The following is a 13956-nucleotide window of genomic DNA, read 5'->3' as shown; positions in this document are numbered from 1 at the left end:
TGGCTGATGTCGTTTTCTGTCCTTTAAGTTTCGTTATTAAGTTTTCGTTTTCTTTCTTCTTTTTTTTTTAAAGAGATAAAGAGTTATGGGAGGGAATAGTTCGATATGTACACACTTGGTGGTCTACTTTAGAGGAAGAGCACTACTGAGAGGCCAAAAGTTGAAAAGCGGATTGAAGAAGTGGATTGGATCACCACTTGTGTAGTTTACACCAGTCATTCCCAAAGACTGTCGGGATACACAGATGGGTTTCTCGGTTGCCAAATAAATGTTTTTCCTGTCTTCTGCTTATTATTAAATAACACATGAATAAAAAAAAGTTGTAAGTCATTAATCAAACATGTATTTCTTGGAAATGTCTGGTTTACCGATTCAGAAGTGCACACATTTGCTCGTGTCACAGTTAATGCTGTAATTAGGAAATTTGTAAAACAATGTCATTTTTTTAATAAAATGGGTTTCCCAATAAAAAAGATTGGAAATATTGGTTTACTAAACACACTGTCGTCTATTTAATGTAGGCAATCAAATCCATACGAATTTAGTAAGTGAAAATAGTCTATGAAAAGGAAAATGAAAACACTACCCAGTGGTGGACAGAGCATTAGTTACCTGGAGGGCGGGGGAACGCTGGGGGAGCGTGACCGTGCCCTGTTTATATCAGCTGACCGAGAGCAGTGGTTAGATGACATCACCTGCTCAGGTACCGACAACGTGGAGCTCTGGAAGTCTCTGCCATTTGACCGGTAGTCTGTGGAAAGAGGAATGGGTTGGGATAAGGATGAGAATGGAGGGACAAGATCGAAAAGGAGAGGTTTTTTTTGTTTGTTTTTAAATGGTTCCTCATTTACATACTGACACCACAAAATGCTTATGGGCAAATTTTCCTCCTCGATATGATTTTCCGCTAAAGTGAGAAACTGAAAACGCAAAATCTGCAGCCTGGGTCATGACAAATTATGACTGTTAATGATGCACATCCAGTATAAACACACCCGGCAATATGTTGAATAAGAACAGAGAGTTATGCTGAATGCCATTCTGCACAGATAATAGATTCTCTATTGTCATTATGCTGAGTCTCCACATTCCAACATCAAGACCTGGGTTTCAATGAAGGTGCAGTTCAGCTGCTGCGTTCGTTCTGTGCATTAAACATGAAAATAGGCTTTCAAAAATCAGAAACATTATAATTACACTTTCTTTGCAAGACTGATCAGTCCGTTTATTACGAAATCGTTCATTAAACGGTAATCAGAGGCCACGATTCAGGTCAGTGCTTAGTACTACAGAGGTTGATTGATATTCAATAGTGTAGAGCACATTAAAATGAGGTTAAAAAAAATCTTGAGTTGGAAGGTAGCGACTACAGACATGCTGATCTTCACTTGAGGAAAATTGAATTATAAATAGCATGAGGTTTTTTAAATGGAAGGTAGCTGTGCACAATAAGGCTGCAACTAATAATTAGTTTCATAATCAATTAAACTGTCAATTATTTTCTCAATTAATTAGTTGTGTTAGGTCCATAAAAAGTCAGAAAATGTAGATTTGTTTTTTCCCCAAACCATAAAATGATAATATTCTTGACTAAAATGATTCAGTTGTAATGATTTCTATGTTATATTAAGCTATATGAAGATAATTTGTTTTAATTATTGCTTGTCAAATAGCTGCAGATTAATTGAGCTATCGTTGATTAATAGTTGCAGCCTTAGTGCAGATTAGATTAAAAACTATTGTGTTACGTGGATGAATTGCCACAAAATTCGAATTTAAAGTCTATTTTAAATCAAGTTTGCCAATTTTATGAACATACGCTGTATAAAAAGAAAACTCAAATTCAAGGCAACTTGATGCAAACAATTTTTGAGTTTTTAGTTTATGGAATTTTTTTATTTTTTTTTACAGTGTAAGCAATAACCAATGCACATTAGGTTTAACAGCAAAAACATTATGCCATTTCTCCACAGCCGCTCCAATACTGAGCCTCCTGCTATTAAGTTCAATGCAAAACTATTAATAAATCGTAATAGAAATGTTTTCTTTATCTTGACGTGCCACATCATGCAGGATAACCTGCTTTTTTGGCACGTACAAAATGTAAAATTGAAAAATGATAGGGTTTGATGGGAAGAGTGACAGGGATGGAACATTTGCACATGCTTAAATGTGCAAATGTTAAACATATTCACTTCTTAAAGTAGTATAATATACAATACTATATTATGACGTATAAACTTAACCTAACCATACGAACATTTTTTCGAAAATGATAGCAGCTTGATGCAAAGATTAAATAATAAATGAGATGAGTTCATGTATAGAGGAGGGTGTGGCTGTAGCCGAGTGAAGGAGTTTTCCTTCCACACTGAAAAAAAAGACAAATATTAAGGCAGCGAGGGGCTGATGAGAATGTTACGGTGGTTGGAGGAGGATTTCCCTCAGCTATGGCTCATGTTTTCCCCCACTCTCTCTCAGTTACTGAATCTATTCTCATCTCCTCTCTGTGGCATGAATGTAATACACCACATACCATCCAGCACCTGAAAAAAGAGGTTGACACAGTTTTTTTTGTCTTCAAAAGAAAGAAACAATAACTTTAAGCTTGAAAAAAAAAAAGAAGCTGAATCAAGATGTTATTTTTCTATGGCTTGACGTTTTATGCGGGCACATTTCAAGTGCTTCTCAGTCTCTGACTGCTCACAGCTCTGCTTCTTCTTTTCTGACATAGAGTAATAGTGAGTCTCGGTGTGTACAACATAACAGTAGCAGTGCAGAGGCAGAAAAAAGCTCACTGGTCACTCATTGTGTTGATGCTGTTCATGGGCCGCAGCATTTTAACCATTTTATCCTTATTTGTTGAAAATAACATAAAAGGTAAAAAAAACTGTCCCATGCATTAATAAGTCTTAGACTGCTTAGTATATGGATTTACCTGTTATTACCCCAACACCATCTTCACAATCGTAGTCCGAGATCTCACTGTCACTTATCCTCTGGGATCCTGTGAGATAAAGAGACATACAGACATGTGGGTATGTGGCAGACAGAGGGAAATGATTAACAGGACAAAAGGATAAGAAATAGACAGATGGGTAAACACGGAGGAGTCATTTATGTTCAGTGACTATACTGTCAGTGTTGTGTCACTGATCTCACAAATACAGCAAAACATCAGACTTTTGGGGTCGAGATTCAGGCACTTTACTGATTGGTTGAAGTTGTAAATGTAAAATATATGTGACGGCTTGAATATTTTCAGTGCTCAACCTCAACAAAAGCCGCAAATCAGGAGCACAGAGTCACTCAATTGACACGCGAAAGTGAGCGAAATAATACGGTTTCATCCTTCGCAGTAGATAGATAGTGCCGCAGCCCTGCCCTCTGCTTTCACTGTTCAGTTAAATAAGCTGGATACATCCAGAAAAGCTGTCAAATCTTTATCATCTCACAAACATAAACAGCCTAAAAAGCCTAAAATCTGAAGACTATTATCTGGTCACAGAACGTTATGATAAATAAAGAAACATTTTTAAAATTGAAAAAAGGTATTTAAAATTTTGCATGGAGGAAATAAGATGCTAGAAAACTATAAATATTCTGTCTATAATATTTTAAGTGCATATGTACTACTATGCACGCAATGAATCAAAGCATAATTTTGCTTTTCAAATCACAGCTGTTTTGCAATAACAGTCGTACACCAGCAGCAGCGTAAACTACAATATCACTTTTTATGAACATATTCACAATGAAAACACAGCACAAACACAAGCAAAACCAGAATGGGCTGCAGACATTTTGCCACCAGTATTTTAGACACATTTTAAAGGGGAAATATGTATAATGGGAACAATAATTAAACATTGACAATACAAAAGGATTTTTTTTTAGCACACATTTAGGGTGCAAATTTACAGGATATGGTTGCGGGTTGCAAGGTGGGATTGTGTCATATTTATCGGGAGAATACACAGAGAGGTCAGACCATTGCATCTAAATCTCTTGTTTCCCAAAGCGTGCACGTTTGCTACCCTGAGTGGATTTCAAACAAGTCGTATACAGTTTACACCAACTCCTCACAATGAAATCCATGTAAGGCAGCAAAAGCATGCACTCTCTGTGGAAAAAGGGGGGCGGGGTGGGGGGGCGTTAGGAAGCAGGGCACAAGGATGCGTTGTTCAAATAGGACAGGAGGACACTCAGATGCTCCACAGAGCAGCAGCAGCACCACCTGCGTGTGCAGGGGTCCTTTACCTGAGTTGTACGAGCCTTTGTCTGTAAAAGCAGAAGCAGCAAGGTTGATGGCACATAGACAGCAAAGACAAAATAGACAACTGCGCAACCAAAAGAAAGTAATAGGCCAACAAAATAGCCTTATTTGTAGATTTAAAAATGAGAGAAATCACTTTTATTATATAGCATATGCACAGGAATGCTTTTTTACTTGATGTTAAATGAGCAATCTGCAAGAATGTGTTGTCCACAGCTTTGAAACTGTGTATTACTACTTACTATTTGTTAATATTTGCAAAGTTTTCAATATAAAACTATTTAAAGGAAAACCAACTGCCCACACTGTGTAGCATTCAGGGTTTTGTGACGTGCGCAAGCATTACATACTCTGCAGTCGCCGTGTTGGACTCTCTCCGTGGAACCTGCGCTGTGTGTTGGGGGAGGCACGTGGAAGCGGGATGGAGGATACGTCATGTGTTTGTAGCTTGTACCAGTGCGGCTCGTCATCCAAAAGCGCCGTCTCCAACTCGATCAGAATCTGTCAGAGGGGAACAGCCGTGAATTTTGGGAGTGAAACGCAATCTAGAACATTCTCTTCTCTGGTGTTACGCATTGCAAGAGAGAGAGAAAAAAATCCCTGTCTGTGTTGGACTGCAATGACCATATTCAGGAGGATGAGCTGATATAACATTACTGAGTTTCCCTGATTGGTGAGATTTGGTTTGCTTACCTCTCCCAGGAATTCGCTCTCCTCCTCCCTCACCCTGGCTTGGTCCCACAGTGTGATCTCCAGCATCCGCTCCCGGAACTCTCGCCGGTGAACCGGCGAATACATAAAGGTCTGGTTCCATTTGGGCTCTAAGGATTTCTTTACCGTTTTTGTTCTTCTCTTGCTTTTGTCACTGGAGGAGCAATAATTCAAACTGTTTTTATTTACAACCATGGTAGAGAAGAGCCACGACTACAACACCATCCAAAACACGACAGGACGGGAGCTCGAGCCTAAGCATGCTGATGAAATGTGAGGATGAGCGTGCTACTTTCCTGAAAACTACACTGGACAACCAAATAGTAGCATCTACTGTTAAGAAGCAACATCCACATATATCCACATTGCGTTTTCTGATGCTAATATCTTAAAAGCAATGACAATGATAAAGATTATAATCTGCATGGGCTCTGACGTTTAATGTCATTGAACGCAATGAAATGAAATGATATTAAAAAAAAGTGTGGTGGGTGAAAATCAGCAAATGGTAACTGTTCCTACTCTTACCTTCTATCAGGGAGGAAATATATTTTTACGTAAGGATTCCTGGGCCGTCCATCTTCCCTGGGCGGCAGATCTTTGGCGCCCAGGATGGTGACGATTAGTTGATGGCCCACTTTGTCATACCACAGTTTGACCTGCGGGGGCAGAGCAGAGACATCGTGCTGAGAGACGGATCAGGGCCACACAGGATTAACAGAGAGAGCATGGAGGGAATAATGCAGGAGAAGACAACTTCATTAAGTTGGGAATGGACTGATTGCATGTGTCTTTTATTGAGGGCTAACTTTCAACCAACAGTTCTTGACTGTATCAAAGGGGTCTTCTCCTGTATTCACCCTTCAGAGAAGAGGAAGATGTCTACCTGCTAAGACAATGTCAGGTCACATGCTTGGTCCAAACATTGTTTTGTGTTTATTGAAACATAGTCTGTTTGTAGAGTTTACATAATTGAACTTTTATCATGTATGTGTTATACCTTTGAAAACTTCCAAAATGCAGCTGGTCTAAAATGTCAGTTTCACTAAAGGCAGCGTGCTCTGAGATTAACAGCAGTTGAAGTGTTACTGTCTATGACAATAACAGTGATGATGCATCTAATAATGTTCTTTTAGATATTCAGTCAAGAAATCAATCATGCTAGAGCAAGAAGAACCAATGGCAGGGAAAAAAACGGAAGTATGGACTCCAAAGAAGACACTTAGAAGAAACATCCAACATCCAACAGAGGCCTTAAAGAAAGTAGATGAAATGAGAAGAAGAAAAGAAAAAACTTCTAAGTTCTCGTCCATACTTCTTTAAGAAGATGTTTATGGAAAAAAAGGTCTGGGCTGTTTAAATCTACCAGCTATACATGCAGCAACACAAGAAAGGGCATTCAGGACAAGTCTGTACATGTGTACTGTAGGCGGAAGCAGACAGCAGGGGGCTGATTGAAAAACAAATCGTTCTTAAAAACTCTCTAAAGTTTTAGCCCATCAAAAAATACTGTTTGTCCGTGGACTGGTCAAATATTTTTGAACACTATCAGCTTAGAAACTAGGATTATCATTACGTATAGACATAAACATCGTCCAATTGTCCAGTTTATATAACCAGTAAAAAACATACAAGCTTTTTCCAAGAGTACAACCATGTGTTTAGACACATTTGAATCCAAAACCAAGACAAATGCACACTTATTTAATTATGCATCAGTATCAGATCTATATATATATATATTTTTTTTTTTCAAAACAACAAACAGACAAAAAAATCTGATATTTACATATTAAGATCAAGAGACCCCCAAAGTGAAATCTACTTTGTTTGGTTTGAAGTTAATTAGGAAAATATTTTTGCTTAATTTTCACATCACACACATAAAGAGATATGCAATTTGTTTTCCAAACATAGTGGGGCCAATTTGGTATCTCTTCACTGCAGCATGACACTCCAGACTCCAGCATAATCCATAATCTGCTAATTGACATGACTTCAACTTGCACACGAGGCAGTCCTGCTGTTGTTTTTAACAATGTTTAAGGACTGGGTTCACGTCACGCTGAAGGAGAATCCAACACTAAGTTCATTGTCGGAGAAGAAGAAATTGAAAGAGACACCCTCCTGCATTGCCATTGTGAAGATCCCCAAACAACAAAAGGTCACTGGACACAGTAGAGAAATCAGGCAATTGAAGAGTGTCTCTTAAAATGAGTTGAGCAGATTAGTTGAGCATGCACCACCTAAAATAATAATGATGTGAATGGGTTAAAATGAATTCTAATAACTGCCATCATAACAGTGACACCTCAAAATCAAAATAGAAGAAGATGACATAATGCACTGCACTGGGAGGGAAACTCAAAGCTGCCATTTCCCTGCAGAATGCATTTTCCAAAGTATGGAAACAGAAAAGAGGCCAGTCAACAGTCAATGAGCAAAGACCAAATAGAGATTGTGCCCTGCAGACAGGACCCATTACCTGGACCCTAGGGGCAAAAGGCGTTGTTCTTCTACTAAGGCTTTGGCTCTGGATAAGCAAAATTAAATGTCAAGTAGAAAAAAAAAAAAGAACAGAAAAGAAAAGAAAATGCAATCAAATCAAAACCCCACAAAACAACATCAACAACATCACAGTACACTGTACACACAACAACACACGTTTGTAGTTTAGATTAGACAATTTAAGTTTTTTTCTCGCCTTTCATTTCTATATCTTTGCTTCTATGTTCCTTTCTATCTAATCAAAGATAACTTGTCCCTGAGCTTCTCTGTTCTGTTCTGCAAAGGCCCTTTGAACAAAATTGTCTATTATATCTCTCTGTCTTCTCTGGACCTTTTCTCCTCTGCTTCAGAGCTCGCGTCACACAATGAAGTTAACCCCTGTTGTCATCCCTGAACACAACCTGAAGACTGCTCCAAAAATATAACAGTGACAGTTCTTTACTTTTGTTAGTAGTTGTTTGTGGATCTCAAGGTCAGCCCTCTGAAGAAAATACAAAATTGAACAACAGGTATCTGGACAGGAAAGTGTGGCATGTGTGGTCTCAATGACTATATAAAGTAGATTGTGAATATTTATGTGCAATCCCAGTGGCAGTCAAACCCCACCTTTTCTCATAAATATTGATGTTGTAAGAAAAGCATGTCAGAGAGATGTTACCTAGATGCTAACGCTATTTCCCTTGAGGATCCTAAATTTGAGGGTTGATTTATCTCTTGCTTAAATGCGGCCTTTTACCCATTTACCCCAAGAGGGAATTTATACTAAAAAATGGACAACACACACACACAGAGTAACCTGATCTACAGTCCTGTGCTGGGTTGGTAAAAGGCCAGCTGAACAAGCACAGGGACAGAAGCTGTGCCTGGTAGCCGTGGCAACAGTTCAAGCTTTGACTTAATTTAAATGTTGGGGGACATACTGAGCAATCTAACAATACAATATCTCAGGAGGATTTGATATGCAATCTTAATGTTCTGTTGAGTCCACTTACTGAAAGCTGTCCTGACAGGTACTGGGGGGCGTCCCTCAGCATACTGGGACTCATGGGGGATGTGACGGAGATGGACGGACGATCCATCTTCTGAGACTCAAAAGAACTTGAACCTGACGTGGCACAGGTGACACAGATTATTATTCTTATTAACCTCTTCTTCACGGTTGCCGTGTCAGACGCAGCCACAAAAGCGTCATAAAACCATGTCTAACTTTAACAAACACAGACATGCTGCATACCCACAGAAAGGTCAGAAACTCAGCTAAAAGCTCATATAAACCACTCTTATGTTCACGAAACACAGTTAAAACACAGTCGAATCAAACCAGCAGAAGCGAAAAAAATCGTTACAGCGCACACATTGCACAAATGCGTCGTATGCATTTATGTCCTTTTGACTTGCTAATGAAGTGATTCACACGCCTTTGGAGACCGGTCTGATTCTACCGGTTCAGAGGTTCAAAACGCGCTGTCAATCACCCAAATTGACCAAGGTAAGCCAAAGCTATGGCGCTGCGTAACTGAAGACACTGCAGAGTCACAGAGTTGTTATTACTCACCGCACAGGGAGCATCAATTCACAGCGAGTTATCATACTTTTCTTTTTAGACCAATAGTGACTTATAAATAAAATTAAATGAGTTTTTAATAATTTGGTACCTAAGAAATCTCAAATGGCACAGATAGTGCCAAACTGTGCCTAAAGAGAGAACGCCTAGACATCTCTTTACTAAAACCTCTGCAATTTCACCCTGCTTCATTTCAGCAGCATCAGACTCATGTCCACATCTTCTTACATGACCTCCATGTGCTTTTAAGCTCCTACTGCATATTTTATAGGTGATATTTGCATTAAAATGCAATATTTTTTTAGGCGAGAGAAAAAAAACCTTCAATTATGCTGTGTTCCATGTACATTTACTCTAACAAAGGCATCTACAGTGAAACTTACACCTCTGGTGGAATCTCACAAGTGTTATCTGTAGTTTGATACCAAGATAATCCACATAGAGCTTGTAACTGCAGAGATTTACTCTATTTAGCTTGGGCATGTCATTTTCTAGCAGGGACTCCAAAAAGAGGGTCAGGGAAGAAGTGGTTAAGTGGCAAAGTTGTGCCTCTTTTTAGCTTGAGCTTTAAACTTGAGGATGGGAAGAGACACCCAGAGAGGCAGCATGACTTAATTTCACGTTAATTGACTGACTGTTGGAATAAACAAATGCTGTATATGTAGTAGAGTAATGAGATAAAGACTCACTTGATTCCAGTTGTGCATGTGTGCTGTCTGGTATCCTAGGAATATCTCTGGAAAAAAAAAAGAAGGAATGTGAGATGAAAGAGAAGGAGGGACATCAATTTGAACAGTCGTAGTAGTAGTAATTATGGTCTTCATCTAGCTTCTCCCTCACCAGCACAAAGCAGGACAGATATAAGAAGTGACAAAGCAAAGATGCCACCATTTATCCACATATGCAAAGATGTCAGATGACAGAGCAGGAGGGAGGTAAGAAAGAAGGGATGTTGAATATCATAGTCAGCCATGCCCTTATAATTGGGGTAAATGAAGGAAAAAGATTAGGCCAATGTCTGATGTGTAATTCTTGATCTAATTCCTTTTGGTTTGACAATGACAAATGTAGAAAAAAGTACATTTTCATCATACATTTATTACAATAAAAGCTCTTCATTCAAACCTGTAGACCCCACAACATGCACTTGGTGTGAGGCCTCAAGTTCCGGCTTTACTTGTTACTGATACTTCACGTGATTTTCAACAAATCCACTACTAAAGGTCCTCTTGCCAAGCTGCTTAGTTAGTGCCGGCAGATATATACCACCAGGAGAAATGTCTTGAGAAGAGCTGGACAGAATTTATGAGCTCTTACCCTATAGGCCGTGAGACCACCAGCTCCACCTGCGGCTCCGGCTTGGATTCTAGTATGATATTGTAAACTTCTTTAAATGTGGCTCCTTGTAAAAGCTTCCCATTCCACTCCAGCACCTGGTCACCTGCACAAAAAAAAACAAAAAAAAACACCAAGATGCTGAATATCACATTAATGTTTAACACTTGTGAAGGACTATTTCATTCTCTCTATAAAAAAGTGTTTTTCTATTGTTTTACTGTTTTACCTGGTCTGAGGTGTCCAACAGTGTCTGCTAGACTTCCTTTTCTCACTTTAGTGATGAAAGCACAAAGTCTACCAGATTCTGTCATCTTGCCTCCCACCACCTGTAGAAGTAGAGATGGGACAGGATTAGGAGTCAAGTCAAGTCAACTTTATCACATTTAAAAACCAGGGGTTGACCAAAGTGCTTTAGAGATTGAAAGGCACAGAGACATAAAACGTATAAAACATAAAATCGAAGTAAAACAGTAAAACAGTGACACAATAGAACATAGACGTGTCCGGCTTGACTATTTTTATCCTGAGGTGAAGGCTAAGGAGAAGAGGAAGGTCTTTAAAAGCGATGGTGTAACCCGTTCCAAAGTTCAGGGTCAGCTACAGAAAAGCCCCGATCGCCGGGTTTTTATTCAGGAATTTGGAACTGAAATCTAAAAGCTACCTGTTGTTAGATCTTAGAGATCGGGATGGAGCATGAAGAGAAAGAAGTTCAGAAAGGTAAGACGGTGCCAAACCATTAAGAGATTCAAAAACCAACAATAACACTTAATAACATCTAAATAGGAAGCCAGTGGAGAGAGTGCAACACAGGTGATGTAGTCTCTCTTCTTTTTTCCTGTCATGTGCGAAGTACATTTGAACTGTGAACATATAACTATGACCACGACACTGGCTGACCATGTTACCTATGAAAGTGTAGCATGTTTGCAGCAGCTCGCAGAAGACACTGAAGTAGGTCTTGCCTGCAGGTGAATCCTCAATAAAAACACTGAAAGGAGAGGATCACTGCTGAAAGTGCATTACTTTTCCTTTTCTTTTTTTTTTTAATGTCCACAGCTATTGGGGTTTTTTTCCCCCCCAGAGACACACTCTAGTGCTGCTCTGTAACTCTGTGCAGAGCTGTGGGTGAGGGCTGTATTGTACAGTTCAGAGCTGCAGTGCTCCACTCTGCTCAGCTTACATGGGCATCATACAAATAAAAATCCCTCTTAATGGCAGCTGAATGCCAACATACAAAGGAGCTTAGGGAAGTCTGCTAAACGAAATGGCTTTATGTAACAGCCAGATAGAGAGAGAGAGAGAGAGAGAGAGATAGAGAGAGAGAGAGTGAGAGGAGGAGGATGAGAAAAGGAAGGAACAGAGAGAGAGAGAGAGAGAGGAAGACAGTCAGTGAGGGCAAGGCTGGCAGCCTCACTGATGGATTGACAGACTGAATGGTCGAGCTGGTTGGCTGATGCTGCTGAGCAGACAGAAATGTGCTGAGGCAATGAGCAGACACAAACATGCCATATCAGGAGGCTCATTCAATCAGTAATGATTTCCCCCCCTTGCTGTGCTGCTTACTCTTCTCTTTCCTCATGGTCAACTATATGTTTCTCTGGATTTAATTTTTTTTTTTTTGATTATTATTGTATTAAACCAGTGTTTAACTCCCACCACACACACACCCCCACACACACACACACACACACCCACACACACACACACACACCCCCACACACACACACACACACAGATGTATGCAACAACCAGAAGAGAAGCAAAACCAATATTTCAAATGATTTAGCAATGCAGTAAAATAAAAAACTTGAGGGTTTAACTCGATAGATAAATGCTGTAGGTAATAATTTGATATAAGTAAACATGTGGTATTGTAATGGTACTATTTATTATTATTATTATTATTATTATCATTATTATTATTAATAATAATAATAATACACTTTATTTATATAGCACCGTCCATTCAAGGATTGCCGTCTCAAAGTGCTTAGCAATAAAATTAAATTTAAAAAGCAAACGCAACAATTAAAAAACTTTAAAAAAATAAAACACAGGGTGGAATAAAAAAGAGTTAGTTGAAGGCTAGAGTAAAAATATAAGTTTTAAGTCTTCTTTTAAATATATCTAGTGATATTATGATGCTCACAAATATTCATGAGGAAAATAATCACATTACTAATGAATATTAATACAGAGGGACAATTAGAGGAACAATTAGACAGCTAAAAGAAAATTGTTGAGCTACAATTGGGTAATGACAGCACATCACATATGTGGATTCCTGACATTCATGTGAAGCATTCAGTGTAAGGTAAAGCGGACGTACCTTCAGACCAAGCAGAGCTCCTGAGTCTCGAGGCACACTTCCATCTTTCATTCGCTTGTTGAGCAAAATACGTCCTATTAGACGATCTCCATCTTTGGACGGCTGCCACGTCACCGGGTGCTACAAGGTTAGAGCAACAACACACCTTTTGTTTAACAACTCATCCACTTGGGTTTGATCACTTAAGATCAAAGCAGACAACTGTTCACAGTGAAAGGAGGGCATGGGGGTAGAATTAATTCACTCAGGGAAAAGGAAGTTCACACAAACTCTGGTGATGTATTGATTCTTTTGAATGAAGGAATGTTCTCATCCAAAGAGCAATCAGAGAAAAAAACGAAACACAACTAAAACATACAACTTGACTTGTTACTGTTTCATGTTTTTTCCCCAGAGCTTGTGTGAACCTGCCAGTGTGAAGGTGGAGTGAGCTTCATGCAGTGCCCCATGCAGAGTAAAGCAAGCAGCCAGAGCACTCCTCCTCAAACCAGCTCTTCAAACTGGAGCTGGAAGATCGGTTTCACAGTCTGGTGCTTCACCACACACATCACCATCAAGTGGAGTAGTGAGGGGAAAGCAGACAATGAAGAAGGGGGGGGGAACGACCATCTATGGCACAAGAACCAATGAGGTATAGACCATGAGGCTTCAGAAGGATGAAAAACAGAAAAGCACAGAATAAAGCCATAAGACACAGATAGGGTGAAATCACAGATGCTGCAGTGGAAGGGAAAAAAGAAAAACAAATGTTTTATTTTGGTGCAAAACAAGTCCAATCTTCCCTGTTTTGTGCTTTTTCTAATAATTTGAGTTTTGCCGTAGAAGTGAATGGAAAGTTTGGCAGGGAGCGGGTTCTGACTGGACTGGGTGCTGTGGGGTAGGGCAGCAGAGTGAGAGGGACGGGGCCTGAGTAAAGGTGTTCCTACAGCACTAAACAGGACCGCTGCAGAGCAAGAACACAACATACGAAGGAGAACGAGCATGCAACTAGGAGAGACCCACATTCCCGTGTGCCATGACAAACAGAGAGGTTGTGTATCAATGCTTTTTCTCTAACAACGATTGTAAGGTTTGTAGTTTCTGTTTGGGGAGCAAAAACAGCAAGTACAGGTAGCAAGCAAAGAGGGTGCCCCCAAAAGACTTTTTAGGCAACACCAAGCAAAGGTGGAGCCAAAAGTAACCGAAAAATAAAAAGGAAACGGAATCGCAAGAGAAATCAATTAATACAAT

At 39.5% G+C, this 13956-nt stretch overlaps 1 protein-coding gene across 7 annotated transcripts in view; it reads right to left on the bottom strand.

The window, feature by feature from the left end:
- Positions 1 to 13956, bottom strand: part of rims2a (regulating synaptic membrane exocytosis 2a) — a gene marked incomplete at both ends in the record, with an annotated part of 127048 nt that overhangs the window by 43002 nt on the left and 70090 nt on the right. For 3 of the 7 annotated variants that reach the window (XM_083897823.1, XM_083897825.1, XM_083897821.1), the window contains 12 exons: positions 613 to 751; positions 2939 to 3007; positions 4261 to 4281; positions 4627 to 4777; positions 4970 to 5162; positions 5516 to 5646; positions 7473 to 7520; positions 8488 to 8600; positions 9749 to 9795; positions 10377 to 10500; positions 10624 to 10723; positions 12727 to 12846. In XM_083897823.1, coding sequence (XP_083753949.1) covers positions 613 to 751; positions 2939 to 3007; positions 4261 to 4281; positions 4627 to 4777; positions 4970 to 5162; positions 5516 to 5646; positions 7473 to 7520; positions 8488 to 8600; positions 9749 to 9795; positions 10377 to 10500; positions 10624 to 10723; positions 12727 to 12846 — 1256 coding nt within the window. The remainder of the gene's footprint in view (positions 1 to 612; positions 752 to 2938; positions 3008 to 4260; positions 4282 to 4626; positions 4778 to 4969; positions 5163 to 5515; positions 5647 to 7472; positions 7521 to 8487; positions 8601 to 9748; positions 9796 to 10376; positions 10501 to 10623; positions 10724 to 12726; positions 12847 to 13956) is intronic. The other 4 variants (XM_083897824.1, XM_083897827.1, XM_083897822.1 and 1 more) reach the window with 2 other exon arrangements.

The sequence above is a fragment of the Microchirus variegatus genome, assembly GCF_963457635.1.
Source record: "Microchirus variegatus genome assembly, chromosome: 1".
Lineage (NCBI taxonomy): Eukaryota > Metazoa > Chordata > Actinopteri > Pleuronectiformes > Soleidae > Microchirus > Microchirus variegatus.
This window is presented reverse-complemented; position numbering and strand designations above follow the sequence as displayed.